We start from the raw sequence: 18,537 nt of genomic DNA, 5'->3' as shown, positions 1-18,537 counted from the left end.
GCTTACATAATTTCTATCACAAACTCTCTATATTAGCGTGACTACTTGATGATTAAGAGATCATCATGAAAACTATTTGTTCTTTCGACAATATTCTTTTAATGTTATATGGTATAAAGATTTTGTTTGTAGCAAGGTAATATAATATGGGCTAAAGATTCATTTGAGTACCAGAGGCATGTGAGAATGCTAGCATGCATAAACCGCCATCAACATTACATTGAAGGAGGAAGTTAGTGGTTTGTGTCTACTCTTTGTGTTTGGGGCTGCAAATATTTTGAGAGAAGTCTGTATGTTGATTTTTTTGTTTGAAGTGCATTAGACACTCCTACATTTACCAAGGTTAATGACGGCTATTATGTGATGCCAAGATTATTGTCCTAGATCTAATAACATCTTAGCATCTTTGATAGTACAAATATTATTTAAAGAGTTGGAAGGTAACTCTCGATCTGTGGTGGTCTCTAGAACAACGTGATTTACCTTGCATCAAGGCTTGTTGTGGATCAAATTGTAGCTGGTGAATTTTATTGATGTTGCAGTTTCTTCAATCACAAACATTTGGGAAGGAAGAAAGAAGAAAACTGCATTAGGAAGGATGTTAATGGGCATCTTGAGATAAGGATGATTCTTTGCAATGAAGAAAAATTAGAACATAAAGAAGTTTTCCATAATTGATACGATGCAAAATTGTTAAATGATATAAGAATGGGAATTTCTCATTGTGGAGCGGAAATAACCAATGTTCCATTCCCATTGTTTGACAAATGATTACATGGAGGTATTTTTCTGATTTGATGCATGGACCTTCATTGGATCAACTTGTATCAAAGATATTGATGTATAGGTATGCTATTGAGGCAATGTAGAAGGCTCAATCTTAGGATTGTGGCTCCAAGGTGCTTTTTGGATCTTAATCATATGTTGATCATGCTAGAAGATGTGAGTCTATTAAAGAAATTTATCATTCTATGACAAGAGGGAGCAACTAGAGGATCTAATTCAATTGTTCTTTGAGGATAGATGGATACTTAAATACTTACAAACATGGGACTAAGATTATGCTTGAAACATCTTCAAAGATGAGGAAAATAGCTTTACATTAGAAGCAATCTTGGACAAGGAGGTCAAGAAGTTGACAAATATACTTGGAGCTTCAAAAGGAAGCCAAATTAGCATGAATGCCTGATGTAGTCAAATCTGAGGATAAATATATAGTTTATTACATTCACTTAGGTTACTATGGAATCAGACAAGTACAAGTGTATTTTGGGAAAATGCTCTTATTAAAATAATAAATCATGTAACAAATGATGAGTCCCTTGGAACAAATATTTTTTATGATTGGAGTATATGAATAGGACATGCCTCTGTGATAGAGGGAGCAACCTAAGGATCTACATTTCTTGACATCCAATGATATTAATTCAGAGGGAATAGACCATTTTGAGATGGTATCTCTAACTTTCAGTTGAGGTACATTATCACTGAAGAACATACGACTTATATTCTCACCAAGTCTCATACCAAAATAAAGTTTGTGCAAATAGAGTTGTGAACAATGAAGCCATTATTGAGGGGGAGACTTAGCTTCAATGATTTCTTGAAATATACCTTATTGGATTCTGTAAGAGAGAAGTGTAATGTGGAACCTGTGTTCCACTCTTTGGGAGTAGTTGTGATGGATCCACCCTCTTATATGGTTCATGGTGGATGTTATGTGTGTGATGCCATGACAACACCACGTGACAGAGAATCTGTGGTGACTTTGTGTAAACTCCTTTGTCATATGTGTGACTATGACTTTATGGCCCCCCAATGTACATTATTGAAAGGTGACGATCTTTTTGATAATGTACACTTGTATTCAACAACGTCGTCATACAATGTTCACTATCATGACAATGTAATGCCTCCATTTTTGTTGGCATCAAAGTTTAAGAGATTAGCCTATTATTGTGATCCTTGTAGGCTAATTATTGTGGATAGAGGGTCTTCTACGGCAGTGGCTTGGCTTGGGAGTGTCTTATCTTCTCCACATCTCAGTAAGCTACAAGTTGGTTTTCGTTTGGCTCAGATCGGACTTCGTTTGAGCTTAGTTTTGTGAACTTACTATTTGTGGTAAGTTAGTGTTGATCGAGATGGACCCTTTCTATTTTTGGAAAGTGCATTTGGTCGCATGGAGAAATAATAGGTATGCCTCCTATTTCAGATGACATTTAAATGATGAGTATTTTGGGAGTTATTATCTTTTTAGTGGCCAAATTATTCTTAAATAATTAAATGGCTATTTATAAAGTTATAATTTAATTTTATAATTTCACTTAAGCTGAAGATTGACTTATCATTGGAAAGTTGCCAAAAGAGTTAAGTTGGAAAGTTTCAAGAGTTGAGTTATTTGGGAAACTTTCACAATTTCAGAAGTTTGTCATCGGTAGAAACTGTGTAGCCGACGGTTTTATGTCTTCAGTAAAGATTTTGTAGCCGATAGGTAGATTAGTATTGTTATGTAGCTGACGGACCCCTTTGGGAAGGTTCGGCAGGAAGTATTTATACCCCATCTGGGATCATTGTAAGCTATATGTAATCTCTTGGCATATGCGAATAATAAAAGGATATCTGCCATTCTTGTTCATTGTCTGTGTGCATTAATCCATTGATCTATAGGGTTTTCGACATCCTTGGCCCAGGAGGTCGAAAGGTGGAAATCAAGAACCACAAGTTGTCTTAGGAACGGAAAGAATATTGGATAAGATTGGTAGATCTCTTGCCTGAGGAGATGGAGTCAGTGGTAAAGGGGTCTAAGTGCAGAGGGCTTCGGTGAGATTTTATTCGGGAGGGCCACTGGCGGTGCATCATGGATGTCATCAAAAGCAAGTTGACAGGGGCAACTAGGGCTTTGGATATAGTGTTGCCACAGATTGTATTCATGAATGGCATCATGAATGGCACAGTGTACGATTGGGCCACAGTTCTCGCCAACCGGATGAGGAGTTCATGACACTCCAGCACCGAACGTTCTTTATGTTGCACCATACCATTGGCCTATTTTTGGAGGCAGTCGTTAATCAGATACCAATGGATGATTTTGAGGCTCCACCACGGGGAAAGTTGGCGCAAGGAGAGCCTCCAATACTCTATTGGAGACATTTGGACACGGGTGGAATGACAGTGGGACAGAAGAAGGTATTCCAAGGATTGGAGGCTTACGGGGACACGAACAGCGGATGGGAGGACACTTCAGAAAGCAATGGGGCTGAATAAGAGGAAGAGAGTACTTCTGCGGAAGTTGGTAGCGAACCAGGAGTTAGCCAATCCACATTTTTCACCTCGCCGCAATTGCCAACTTTAGCACACTTGTCCACCTCCATTTAACACATTCCTTTGTTTGGTTAGCGTCATGCACCGGTCGTTATGACCACACCGATAGTGGTAGATGTGGTCCTACAGACAGTAGCAGATGTCCCACCGGGAGTGGCAGACGGTGTCCCACGACTGACAGATGTTGCATTGGCGGCCACTATAGAGATTTCTTTTCCGATGGCCGCGGCAGATGTTTCACCTGATGGCATACCTTCCTAGGATTGTATGGAAAATCCTGTTGCACCAGCGGAGCCAGAGTTGGTAGAGTTGCCAGCGCCAGAGCCTGAACCCTAGGTTCGTTTGGATGTGATTGTTTTAGATGCCGTGGTCACTATTTCATCTTCCTTGTTGATGGAGGCACAGTCAACACAGTCAGCATAGCAAAAGGAGAGCATCGAGCCAGCATGGATAGAGCAGCCCGAGAGAATGGAGGTGATGGATAGAGCGAGCACATTTTTGCGGCAACAGTTCCGACTTATTCCTACAGAGGTTGGACTGTCCATTCAGTCCTCGAGTCATGGAGGAGTCTTCCTAGGACCAGCAGCCGTGTCGGAGCCACAGGAGGTGGCAGTTCCACAGTTCGAGGATGTGCCCAGGAAGGAGGAGGCGGCACCAGATGTGGACATGGTTATCGCAGGAGTGGTAGAGATGAGTAGTGATGGGGAATGGACCACGAATGATGTGCCAAAGGAGGATTATGGGTCAGATGAGGACAGATGCAGAGATCACCTCAGGGTTATGCGGGTTGCACTGCAGAAGGGACACAATGTGGCATTGCAGGCTATGACTCGGCGGAGAGAGTGGCATTTGGTTCGGGCTTACATTCGGGGGATTTTTCCTTAGCGGTTTTGTTCCTTCTTTCAAGACAGAGGATGACTAGCAGTTGAGACACCGAAGATGTTGGCGGATTGGGCCACCGAGCTGGAGTTGGGGCCGTGCAACACTCCCATGGAGAAGCTGGCGCACAAAATAGTAGGATTGTACAAAGAAGTCTATTATGCTCGCAGGTGTGCGGAGGCGGACAGGGAAGCAGACAAGGTCATAGCTGAGAGGTCTTTGGCAGCAGAGAGGGAGGCTAGAGAAAAGGTAAATGCAGATTTGGCCAGCTTGCAAGTAGCATGGGCAGTTGAGCGTGCAACACTGTTGCGGGATAAGAAAGCGGCTGAGCAGGAATTGTAGGTAGCAAAGACCCAGGCTATGGATGTAGTGCTTCTCCTGAAGGAAGCCACAGAGGTTAACACACAGATTCAGAAGGATTTGAGCATCCAGACGGAGCAAGTCTATGAATTGCGTCGGCAACAACATTCTTCAGGATCACAGCCTCCTCTCTAGTGCATATTCTTTCTATGTTGTATTTTGGGGTCTTCCATTTTTGTTAGTTTTGAAGTCCCCAGGAGACGACTTTTCTTTTTGGGGTAATGATGTCATCGGTAGAAATTGTGTAGCCGACGGGTTCATGTCGTCGTTAAGATTTTCTAGTCGACGGGTAGATTAGTATTGTTATGTAGCCGACGGACCCCTTCGGGAAGGTTTGGCGGGAAGTATTTATACCCCATTTGGGATCATTGTAAATGATCATCTGGATGTAATCCCTTGGCATATGTGAATAATAAAAGGAGTATTGTTGTTCTTGTTCATTGTCTGTGTGCGTTAATCTATTTACCCCGGGCGGTAAACAAAGTTGAGTTCTTTTGGAAACTCTTGTCAACAAAGGCATTATAAATATGAGCTCATTTCATTGAGAAAAGCATGCTTGAATATATATTTGTTTTTGTTGCCTTTGTGACTTTTTGAGGTTCTGATTTTTTTGCCCTTGCTGTGGTATAAGGGGCTGAAGTTGAATGGGCAATTCACTGCTGATGTATAGTGATTTGTGAAATTCTGAATGTTTATTATATCTCCCTAACTACGTTTCCTGTGGCTGGGAGTTATTGTCTTGCTGAAAGAGCAAATTCTGAAAGTGATTTAAGAATTCCATTTGAAAATAGATTTGTTCATTTCTCCCTTCTGTATCCCTGTGGCTAAGGAGAGATTGGCTGAGGACATCTCCAACTGTGGTGATCAGAATTGACTAGCATTTGCGAATGCTGATTGTGGAGGATGATATTGATTCTGAAGATTGCATATTGTGGCAGCGTTTTATTGAACTCGAAATTGTGACATTTATGAGCAGCGAGTTTCATTATAGGTAGTGTGGATTCTGATTTATACACCTGCATTAACTTTGAGAGTTGCTGGTGCCATTGTATATGGCCTGCAAACTGTTCATGATATCCTGTGTTTTATATTAGAGGGCTGACAATTATTTTCTAGGGCCTGCGAGCTCTGGGGAGGGGTTTGCTTCAGATCCTTGTGACTTGCAATTCAACATGGAGCTGTTGAAGAGAATTCCCAAACTGCTGCGTGGGACTTCCTAACTGTTCACATCAGATTTCTTTTCATTGGGAAGAATTAAATTTATATTTCTTTCCAACGTAGTTGGAATAAATGAATCGTAAAGGATTCTAGAAATTAATGTAATCAGTTGTGTTCAATGCAATTATATCATTCAGTTATAGTCTGATTGTCTATATTTTCATTTTAAAGTTCTTCAAGTTGCTGATTTATATTTGCAAAGGAAAAAACAAATACAATAACTAGCAAACTTTGAGGAAATTGCAAAAACAATAAGTTGTGCAAATTGGAAGCCAGTTCAGGTTTTCACAGACAAATATCATGTTGACTTGATATCCATGGAAATGTCTTGATAGTTAATATCACTTGGACTTATTGAAAGATATCATGCTGACTTGATATGAGTTGTGTATCAATATGTTCCTAATGAGATAATCATGGTGGATATTATGTGATGTAATATCCGTGGACATGCCATGATATGTTTATGATAGACATCATGTGACGTGATGTTAGTGCACATACTATAACTGGGATATATAAATTTCATGTGACTTGATATTCCGTTTACTAATTGATATCACGTGTTAGGTGATGTCTAAACCAGTTTATACTTGATCATCTTCCCTAGTTAAGAGGGAGTGTTAAAAGATATGGTTGTGTCGGTCAGAATTCAAGGATTGATCTGATAAATCTGTATACATATGTGCATGTATGTATACCAGTTCATCATATGAACTGGTATACATTCATACACATACATACATAATCAGAACTATTATTACCATCAGCGAAATAGCTCTTCAAATTGACCAAATTATCTTCATCAAACTAAGTATAAATTCTGAAGCGTTCATTCTCTTGGATCATGTTCGATTAAGAAAACAAATCATGGTTATGATTGTTTATTCCAGATCGAAGTTAGCAGATGATTAGTTTTAGATAATCACGATTAGGATTGGGTTCCTTAATAAATGCTATTTAATATGCAATCGTCTCTTCATGAAGAGACATATGGTCAATAGACTTGACCGTCTATGATTGTGTCCCTTGAAGCAAATATAAGATAAGGATCCAAACAAGAGATATGACCATTGCAATCAATACATGTTCTGCCTCTTGGGGATCGAATACCTTTAGTATAGATTTAGACCTGTGAATTTGTAATCAGTATTTTTCAGTACTGATTGAACATTTTAACATGGGTAACCATGAGCTTGATGGTTAGACTTTGGAGTAAAAATTACCTTTTAATAGGCCTTTAGGGCTTAAACAATCCAGAAGAGTACTAAAGTAGTTGAAATAGTATAACGTAATAGTAAGATGCCTGATTTGCAGCAGCAGTCAGAATTTTTCCAAGAATATGTTACCTCATCATTTGTACCAATGATGTTGAATGAATGATTATAATACAGAGCTAAGGTCATATTTAGAAGAGAATACGTGTCATATAATTTATTAGGAATAAATTTTTCTTTTTTAGGCTAGAATTTGTGGGTTACTTTGGAATTACCATTTGGGAGCATTCTTTTATTCTTCTTAAGTCACACTGTTGTCGACCCATTTGGATAGCTTGCACATTTCTGCTGATGCAAACGAGATTAGCTCCATTTAGTGGCATACCATTCCAATGGAAAAGGAAAGCATTATAAATTAGCAGTAATATTACGATGTCTTGTTATATTTTGAAACTGTTGGCAAGTTTACCATAAGGAATAAGATTGTGAAGGAGTTGGTCATAATAGAGAATTGAAAGTTCAAGTTTATCCTAGTTGGGATAACAGAAGACTCTAACAAAGACAAAAGTGCATGAAAAATAGCCAGTACAAAAGAGAATGCATAGAAGTAATATAGAAAATGCAAGTGCTTATAGAATTATATGAATTGTGAAGTATTTCTTCTTCAAGTGAACCTTGTTTTGTGAAATTAGTAGTTGCCATTTTAATGTGACAGCTTACCTGGGACATTCATACAATATCATGACACAAAGACTAAGTAGAATGAGGTGATATTTAGATTCAGCTGTGGATAACATTGGTGTGGGAACATAACCAAATAAAGGAGTCAAGGAGAAAGATTCATGTTACAATTCAACAATTGCATTAGATTAGACAAATGAGCAGAAGTTGGCATGCAAAACTGACAAAACACAATATTACAAGACGATCAAGATATCTCTGGGATTGGGATAGGATACCCTAGTTCTTTAGCAGTATGAAGTTTAAATTGATGACAAGATTGAACAGCAAAACCTTTTGGGGGCAGGCACCATGAACCTCTTTTGTTGTCCTTGGCGTTGCTAGATGGTATTCGGATACCACATGGAACAGAGTTTAGAGAGTGAATCTAAATCTACACAATTTTCAATGAAACACAATTCGAACAAAAGGCATTTGATGCTTGTCAAATTTCAAATTGTGTGTTTTGAAATGAGAAACAATGCAAGCATATTTGGAAGCCTCTGAGAGAGAGCACTAAGTTTAAGATGTAAACGAACATGGTGTTCAAGGTCAAAACTTAGTATGTCATTGAGGCAAATAATTTAGATTCGGGTCAAATCTTCATCCCAAGATTGACAGAATAAAGGTTGATGATCAATGTTAGATCTGTAATTTACCGCACCATTTTCATTCAATTTCAGAAATTCTTTGCAATTTCCATTACTCTTAGGTGAGCAAATAGAAGTGTTTTAACATTTTGAAGTTGATTTTTCTTCTTAGAACTCTAGGTATATTCAATTTTCTTTGCATGGAAAATAACAGATATATTGCAGAAGTTAGAAATATCATGTCAGTAAAGAAAATAGTGGTGGACAATGCCATGAGACAGAATTTGAGATAGTGACATCAGACATCTGTATGAATTGACAGTTCAATTCTGAATTCAACTGTCAACCAGATGTCATTTGAATATTTCTTATTGAGGATGATGTCAAGTTTGACAATGATATCAACTTACTTGTCCAGGCTAAAGTGTTGTCATCTAAACTGTCATCAACATAAGTTTATGCGAATGTCGATCTGATGGTAACAGACACAAAAGTGACTTTAGACAAGAAGGAAACTTGACACTACCAACAATTCAGCTGACTTAAAGAGCATGTGAAGATGATGTTGACAATAATATAAGAATGCCAGGTAACATCAAGGGGAGAATGGGTTGTTCGATTGGCATTGATGGCACTAGAGATGACATGATACCTGAGTGAATTGATGTCAACAGTGGTATAAAAAAATGAAATGTCAAGGTTAATGACACTATGATGTGAGATTCTTGGGGTTGATAGAAATATGATTGTCCACATAAGGATTGTAGGTGATCCTTTAGGAATTGCTAAGATTTCTATTGGATAGGGTACTAACTTACTAAGGTGATAGCAACCTGATACAGCATCTGAGTGACCAAACTCATTGAAGTGTTAGAAGTTGGTACTTTATTAGATCTAGAAATGAAGAAATAAAAAATATTAAATATGATCCAAATTTATGTTTGTAAGATATTTTAAAGTAAATATCTTTTATGTTAAGAGGGAGTGCTATGAATATGACATGGAAATAAGAATAAGGTCACTACCTATATAAGACACGTCACCTCTAATTTTAAGTCATGGGCATAGTTAATAGCTAGGGTGTTAATGTTGCAAAATCATATATGTGGTGCCATGTAAAAATAATTATAGTGAAGTTGTGTGTGGTACGTTACAATCTATCTCAGGCTAGCACTTGCAGCTTGGTATGCTTAAAGAAATCAGAGACACTCTAGTAATTTAAGGTTTCCCTCTTGCATGTTGCATGAAGTTTATCATTGAGGGAATATTCGTTTTAGGTTTCATATAATATAATTTTCTTTAACTTTGCAGATTATAGGAACTTGGGATGATCATGATTATGGATTAAATGATGCTGGAAAGGAATACCCTAATAAAGCTACAAGCCAAAAGCTTATGTTGGATTTCTTGGATGAAGCCCCAAATAGTTCAAGGTGAGGTATTCCTGATACTGAATATGAATTGGTATTGGCTCTATTATTATTGTACATTTTATAAAACTTTTCTGTTTTGATTGTTAATAAATTGCACAAGTGTTATGATTTGAATATTTGAGTATTAAATTTCCTGTACTCTCTTATTTAAGGGTTAAATTAGTTAACATAGATGAAGCTGAATATATTTAATTTTATACTTCATTCTTTGTTACTATACAATCAACTTGACTATAAAATTTGGTATGCTTGATTGTTTGTCCCCTTGCTTGCAATGTAGAAAATCAGACAGTATAAGCAATGAAATGTAATTTAGTTGAGTTATTGCATTTGAATTTCCTGTTCCCATTTCAAAATAAAAAAAAGCGATAATGTAGGTCACGTTATTGCATTTTCAAAAAAAGGCCTCTTAACTGTTATTTAAAAAGTGTCTAACACTTTATTATTATAATTTAAAAATAATTTAAAAAGGGGCCCTTGGATGTAATTTAAAAGTATTTTACAATTACTTGGAAAGAAGAGGAAAATAAATAAACAAATAAAATTAATAGAGGGGCCAAGGTGAATCCCTCATAAAAGAGAAGTCAAGGATAATTATTTGTCATCCTTTTTTAATAAAAAACTTGAATTTCGAGTTTGTATTCAAGGAATAAAAATCCATGGTGTGGATGATTAGAGGAAAATATCTTGGGTTCAATCTTGGATGCAGAAACAGGCCCTCATACCCTTTCTATTCAAGAATTGCATTTGTGCTTCAAGTGGGATTGATTTTATTTTGCTAGCACATTTATAGAAACATTATTGAGAGTTCTAATTTTATGCATATTTAATTGATTTGTTTTATATTTTTACTATTGTAAGGGATTTTTAAAAAAAAAGTACTTTAGAAACTTTTTATATGAATGGTGACATTGACATGACACGATCTGTGGCCCCACGTGAAACACTTTTGAGCCAAAACTATTGTTAGAAGTTGTAATCTTTCCTTGGTGTATTTATAAACCAAGGTTAGAACTCCTTTCTTTATTGTTGTAATATATTAGGATATAAGCCAAGGTATCCTAATATATTTCTTTTTTGTCCTTTTTCCACTACATCTTATTTTCTCATCTGGTGGAATATGTGAGGACAAATATATATTGTAATTTCTAATTTTAGATTATTCCTTCTTAAGAGGAATCTCACACTTGGCCTCACACACTTATGAATGGTGGCATTCATAGACATGGGAGTTACATTCTAACTCCTCTCTCTCATCTCTATTTAAGAGATGACCCTCTTCTCTCATTTAACAATGAGGTTTCTTCCTCTTCTCAATTATTGTATGAGCAATTGCTCTCTTGCTCTCTCTCTCTCTCTCCCTCTCTTCCTTCTTAGGCTTTTCATGCCTCATGCATAATGTCACAAGGGGTTTTCTTTGCTTTCCCCTTTCCAAATATCTTGTCTCATGGAGTTGGATCTTGAAGCTTTCTCTCTCCTATTTTATGGTAATATCTTTTCATGCATTTACTCACTTAGATTCTTTCCTGGTTTTGCTTATTTACATATTTCTTTTTCCATTTCTAACATGGTATCAGAGCAGTTTAATCTTTGTTTTGAGTGTTTGCATGAAGGTACGATTCGAAGGAGACTCTTGAGAGAGATTTCACTAATTTCTTATTTAATCTTCTTAAGATGGAAGAAATTGAATTTTTTTTTAAGTTTGGCTGGTTTACCGCCAAACCCGATTAACTTCTGTTTGCTCTAATTTGTGCTGGTTACTTCTTATTTTCTATTATTTTTCATCTAACCCCCTTTGGAAGGCTTGCCGCCAAAGGGTTTTCCTTATTGGCATCTCTGTGCTCTTTTGATATCAGTCTTGCCTGTCCTCCCTCCAGCTTTTGCCTTTTATCAGCATATTGGTTTCCTGCATTAGTTTGGCTTGCACTTCGAATTTTTGGCCTTAAGTTTTTGGCTCCTTGTCAGGGACCGTTACAACATTTTCTTTTCTATGAGGACTGTTTTCTTTGGCCACAGTCCTCGTTTTGCAAAGGGACGAAAAGTGCCATCTTTTGAGAATGTTGAGATTTATAATCTCATTTCTTCTATTCTCGACATCACTGGAGCCCCTAATAATGGCACTCAATCTTTTGCAAATTTAGTTCTACTGCCTCAATTTTCAGTTTGATTTGGATTTGCAATATCAGAGTGGAAGGATTCTCCTCAAGTGTTTTCTGATAATGCTCCTCGATATTGTCAAATCCACCGTCTTTTCCATCTCCTTCGCCACTAGTGGAAGTCCCTTTATGAGTATAATTTCCACCCCCACCGCCTGTATCTGTTAAAGGCTCAATGACACCCATCCCGAGCCCCCTAGCCATGAACATTGGCTCTGTAGTCACCCTGTCTAGTTCGTCTCCAGATGTATCAACGCTTTTCAAACCGATTTTCCCACGCCCTGATTTTCAAAGCTAAATCCTTGCATATTTGATTCGACCTTGTTAAAATCAGTAAAATTTTCCAATCCTTCATCTTCCTCTTCGTTCTCTTCATCATAATATGTGTTGAAGGATGGAACAGTTGCTAGATAAGGTAATTTCTTCTGTGCAGATCGCCTCCTAGACCATGACTGGAGATTATAGTCATCAGGATTGCCCTGCAAAAATGATTCGGCGGCTACCTTAGCTTGAGCGGAGGAACCTTTACTTAGCACGGTTTCCAGGTTACCTTTCGATTGGACTCGTCTGAGAGATGACACAGACTTTGCCCCTTTTTCAACGTCCAGTTCCACGGCATATGCGTCCAAGCTTCTTGAGTGCGAGTAATTGTGAGAAGGTGTACTGTGGAAACAAATCCGGTATTAAACACTAATTGCTCTATCACAGCATTCCAAATGTGATAGGCATGACCGGGGATAACGACATACAAACTTCATGTAATGTCAACAAAAATATTTAAGATGCTTTTCATAGTATTTGTTTCTGCCCACAGACACGTGTGTACTGTTCACGTTCGCTAGCAATCATCGCATCACTGCAATTTTCGCTGAACAGAGATTCTACAACATCCACCTATCAACCCGAAATTGAATCCGGGTAAAAGACCTGCGTCTCTCATGCACTATAATTAATATTCCTTGTGTTCAGCGATTTTTCTGCTCTTTGCCAAACTTAGCTCTTTCTGATTATTTGGCAGATACAGTTTCTATATTTGCAGAAGAATTATTCCTCTAATGTTTTTTTTGCAGAAATTTTATATCAAGGTAATTACTCTTAAAAAAAAGAAAAGGGGGTAATCATTTTCTAGCATCAAGCTATCATTTAATAATTGTAATTGTGTGATTTCATACTATGATATTTTAAGTATAGTTATTCAAGTATATATGGGTGCACACATATATACCAAGATAAATATACAAGCTATTATAATTTTCATACCCATGTTTACCCTTAATGGAGTTTTATATCTGATATCTATATTTAGTTGATCTTCCTTAAATCATTTTACTTAATTGGATTATGAGTAATCTTACACATTTGCCTTCATTGTGCTATTTTGATGTGCCCATAGTTGCACTTATATGCTTTTATAGCATTGTTCTATGCCCATGTTGGCACTTTCTGGTTTTATACCATTGATCTACATGATTTATATGATTTTTTTTTTGAGTTGCATGGGGAGCTTAATATTTTTTCAAGGTTAACTATGTAGGTCCCCTCAGTATAACTGATACATAGTTTCCTTATCTGGCCCATGGAGTATCCCTCCATCCTATATTGGTATGCACTCATTTTATATGGAGTTTCCCTCCATTTGATCCTATCTGTTCCATTTTGATAGGATAATATTTTTATGGAGTTTCCCTCCATGTTGTTCCATTTTTTGTTCCTCAATGAAGAGGATGTTATTATTGGAGTTTCCCCTCCAAATTCAGATAATTTGATCCAATTTGAAGGCAATATGTTGTTATATCCTCATAATCCATTCTTTTGATTATCCTAACAAAAATCATGATAATTCTACTGTGATCAGCATGTCTCTCCTTTATGTTATTTTCATATATTAATGTGATAATGATCTGCATACTTTATTGCTTAGATCATGAGTCATGCATGTTATGGATTGATCACCCATTAACTTTCAGTGGGATGATTCATTAAGTGGACTGTCTATATCCACATGATTGATGCAATGTTGATGCACATATCATTAGTTGGCCTTGTCTATGGTCATTTGTGCATTAGTATAATATTCTTTTCATGAGAGCATTGATCAAGCTTTTTACTCAATTTGTCCTTGTTGACAATTTTTTGAGCATATAATTTATCTTGATATTAGGTTATCTCCATTGTTTTGTGGTAACATGTTTTACTCATTGTTTCTCTATGAGAGTTTTGTTATCCTTATTCAAAAGGATTTCGAATTTGCATATATGATGGCATTCTACTTGTGGATATTTGTCTTGTTTTTGTTCTGTTTTTCAGGTGGTCCATCAAGGAACCTTCTTGGTTTTCCACATATGAAGAGGCGTCTATGCTTCCACTTGATCACATTCAATGGACTCATGTACTTCTCTTGGATCTGCAAATGTACCATATGGCTTAAAGACAATCAAATTACTTCATATTGAAGATTAAGTTGCAGATTTTTGTAAATTATGGGTTTAATACCCTTTGATGTAATTACCCCAAGTAAAGATTAAAGGGGGGTGTTAGAAGTTGTAATCTTTTCTTGGTGTATTTATAAACCAAGGTTAGAACTCCTTTCTTTATTGTTGTAATATATTAGGATATAAGCCAAGGTATCCTAATATATTTCTTTTTTGTCCTTTTTCCACTACATCTTATTTTGTCATCTAGTGGAATATGTGAGGACAAATATATATTGTAATTTCTAATTTTAGATTATTCCTCCTTAAGAGGAATCTCACACTTGGCCTCACACACTTATGAATGGTGGCATTCATAGACATGGGAGTTACATTCTAACTCCTCTCTCTCATCTCTATTTAAGAGATGACCCTCTTCTCTCATTTAACAATGAGGTTTCTTCCTCTTCTCAATTATTGTATGAGCAATTGCTCTCTTGCTCTCTCTCTCTCCCTCTCTTCCTTCTTAGGCTTTTCATGCCTCATTCATAATGTCACAAGGGGTTTTCTTTGCTTTCCCCTTTCCAAATATCTTGTCTCATGGAGTTGGATCTTGAAGCTTTCTCTCTCCTATTTTATGGTAATATCTTTTCATGCATTTATTCACTTAGATTCTTTCCTGGTTTTGCTTATTTACATATTTCTTTTTCCATTTCTAACAACTATGAAGCGGTGAGGTGACAGATGGGGGCTGTAATGTTCTCATTATAAAATAAATCATTTATCAAACTATTGTTAATGGGCCTATTGATTTAATATATCTTGGACTCATTTTTATTTTGTTTTGTTTCCATAGTTTGTGTTGCCATCGGCTATCTTTGTACACTCTTGGAAAGCTTTCTCAGTGGGTATTTAAGCACAACTTGTAGGTAGTTTGTAGGTATGCATTTTGGATTATTTCTTTATATTCTGAATTCCAGTTGGTATTCTCCATTGTTTGCCAATTCAGAAGTGAAAGATCTTTCCTACTTGGCTATTTTGGTTTTGGTGGGATTCAACCCTCACCCTATTTCGTCGTCTATAATGCTTCGCTTGGATCTGGCAAATTGGAGCACCATCTTGTCTGCAAATATTAATTGAATTTCTCTGTGTTTACTTTCTATTATTCGGCTTTTGTCTTGTTCATGGTTGTATTGTTCATGACAACACAACTTTGTCCATACATCTACACAACTGTACGAACATTGGACTTGGTACACAAACATCACCATAACAACACCTTACGGACCACCCTACATTGTATGGCCTTTTGGATGGCTTCCTAGACACATCGTACGGACATACCCTATGATCTCCCCATGCATTGTACGACCTAGTGGCTTCCTACTATGCAACATCCCTACTCCACTATATGGACATTCGATCTTGCACCACCACAACGTTGGACCCATTGTTGTATGGACACCTTCCCGTACACCACTCCCAAATACCTTATGGTATATTCCTAATACTGTATGACCATTCCTAGCGACATTCCATTGTTTCTGTACAACAGATTCATAGCCATTAGACACTATGTATCTCAATTGGCATCTCTGGAAAACAATTGATGGTCATTCCTTGTAGGTTTGTGATAGAAGTGAAACGGATCATTACAGTTGTATCAAAGCTTCGATCTTGCCAGCCTGTGGACAATAAATGAGAGTTTATAGCTGGAAGAGAAGAAGAACACATTCCGTTGATAGAATGGCAGCTGAACCGGAACCTACAGCTGCCGAACTCGTGGCACTACTGAGAGAGCTTGCGAGGAATCAGGCACAGATCAATGATACTCAATGACTTATGGAAGAAACTCTCAAGAAGTTGGTAGACAATAAAATATCTGGTTAACAAAATGGACACAACGCGGACTCGGTATCAAGTAAAGCAAACCTTCATCCAATACGCTCTTGACCTTCCATGCCATCTTTTCCACCACATTGAGGGAAACAACAACCTTTGAAGAAATGCAAGGACAGCTGAGGGAAGATTGGAAGAATGCAAGTTTTGAAGAAGATATATCCTACAAAGATTATGCAGATCTGAGAATGAGATACTCGGGAGGTGGAAACAGAGGATATTTTAATGATGATCTCAGGAGGAAGTTGAGTAAAGTAAATTTGTCTCCATTTGACAGATTTGGGTCCATATTTGTGCAAGCATGGGTAATGAAGGCCAATACTTACTTCCAACTTAATCCCATGCCAAATGAAGAAGCAATTAAATTTGCGACATTGCACTTGGAGGGAGTAGCACATGAATGGTGGCATCATGGCACCATTACATTGGGGCATGATCAAATAAATACTTATGCGAAATTTACCAAGAGATTGATAGATTGATTTGATGGTAAAGATCCGAAACACAATTTCAAAGTTTTAACACAATTGAGGCAAATTGGATCGGTCAACCAGTATATTGCAGAATTTCAAGAACTCTCTATTTTGGTCACGGACATTTTTGAAAGAAAGCAGATAGTGCTCTTCATGGAGGGTTTGAACATACTATCGAGTTGGAAGCAAGAGGCGCTGCCGGTCATAACCACACCATACCGCCATCCCAAGAAATTCAAAGATGAGATCGAAAAGACGATTTAGGAACTCCTAGAGAAAGGATGGATCTATCCCAGTTCTAGCCCTTTCTCGTCATCAGTGGTATTGGTCAAAAAGGATTGGACGATGCGCATTTGTGTCGACTATCGTGCATTGAACAAAAAAAAAATAATAGATATCCCATTCCAAGGATAGATGAATTACTGGATGAATTGCATGGCACAATCTACTTTGCAAAAATAGATCTCCGCTCCGGATACCATCAAATCCACATGAGGGAGGAAGATGTGGAAAAGATGGCCTTTCGTTATCACTACGGGCATTATGAGTTCTTGGTCATGTCGTTCGGATTAATAAATGCACCTGCTACATTCCAATCATGCATGAATCGCATCTTCATCAAACAATTGCGTAAGTACTTATTGGTATTCTTTGATGATCTTATTTATAGCAGGACATGTGAGGAGCACCTGAAGCATGTGGATGATGTCCTAAGGATCATGAAGGAGTAGTCTTTGTTCGCCAAGCAATCTAAGTGAATTTGGTATGACAGAAATATTACCTGGGGCATGTTGTTAGTAAATATGGAGTTAAGTTTATCGGGAGAAGATTCAGGCTATCCTTGATTGGCCTCCCCCAAAACCACTCATAGATTTGTGAGGGTTTTTTGGACTATGTAGTTATTACTGGAGGTTCGTTAAAGGATTTTCTCAGCTCAGCGCATCCTTAACTGATATGACAAGGAAGGGGTTTTTCCAGTGGAATGAAAAGGCACAACTCGCTTTTGATAAGCTGAAAGAGGCTATGAGCACTTGTGCCGTACTTGCATTACTTGATTTCACTTGATTGTTCATTTTGGAGTGCGACGCATTCGGAGAAGGCATTGGTGCAGTACTGATGCAAGATAGACACCTCATAGCTTATGAAAGCAGGAAGCTTATGCAAATAGAACACTTATATTCCATCTATGACAAAGAGATGTAGGCCATCGTACATGCACTAACCAAGTTTCGACAATATCTGGTGGGTGCCAAGTTTGTCGTTCGTACGGATCACAATAGTTTGAGATCTTTTCTGGAGCAACGGGATTTGAATGAGGCAACAAAAATGGGTAAACAAGGTTCAGGCTTTTGATTTTGACATTGAATATGTGAAAGGAAAGAACAATGTGGTTGCAGATGCCTTGTTCAAGAAACCCGCCATCTACTCACTAAACTAGATTTTTGTTGACTGGAAGGTGCACTTGTTGGTATAATATTCCAAAAACACATTTGCTTGTGAGCTAATGGATGGTAACACCCAGGATGATCGGTACAAAGTGATGGATGACATTATTTACTATAAGAGTAAGATATATTTAGTGCCAGAATCCAAATTGAAGTAGAAAATCTTGAAGAATGTACACGACTCACCATTGGTAGGACACTCAGGCTTCCTCAAAACTTACAGAAGTCTCAAGGAGAGGTTTTCATGGAAAGGCCTTAAAGGAGATGTATTACAGTATGTAAGAGTGTACAGTCTGTCAGCAAAACAAATCCGAATATTGTCTACTTTTTGGGTTACTACAACCTTTGCCAATTCCAGAACATAAGTGGGAAAGTATCTTGATGGATTTCATAGCTCGACTTTCCAAGGTGAATG

The 18,537-nt window shown here is 37.4% G+C and overlaps 1 protein-coding gene across 1 annotated transcript in view; it reads left to right on the top strand.

Annotated features, from left to right (window-relative positions):
- The window catches only part of LOC149563804 (Calcineurin-like metallo-phosphoesterase superfamily protein), a 226,057-nt gene that overhangs the window by 75,840 nt on the left and 131,680 nt on the right, over positions 1-18,537 (top strand). The window contains exon 3 of the mRNA XM_089826937.1: positions 9,617-9,738. Coding sequence (XP_089683063.1) covers positions 9,617-9,738 — 122 coding nt within the window. The remainder of the gene's footprint in view (positions 1-9,616; positions 9,739-18,537) is intronic.

Source organism: Cupressus sempervirens, chromosome 4, assembly GCF_028749045.1.
Source record: "Cupressus sempervirens isolate cs-2001-9-10 chromosome 4, ASM2874904v1, whole genome shotgun sequence".
NCBI classification, from domain to species: Eukaryota; Viridiplantae; Streptophyta; class Pinopsida; order Cupressales; family Cupressaceae; genus Cupressus; species Cupressus sempervirens.
The sequence above is the reverse complement of the archived record's forward strand: the minus strand, read 5'-3'. Positions and strand labels throughout refer to the sequence as shown.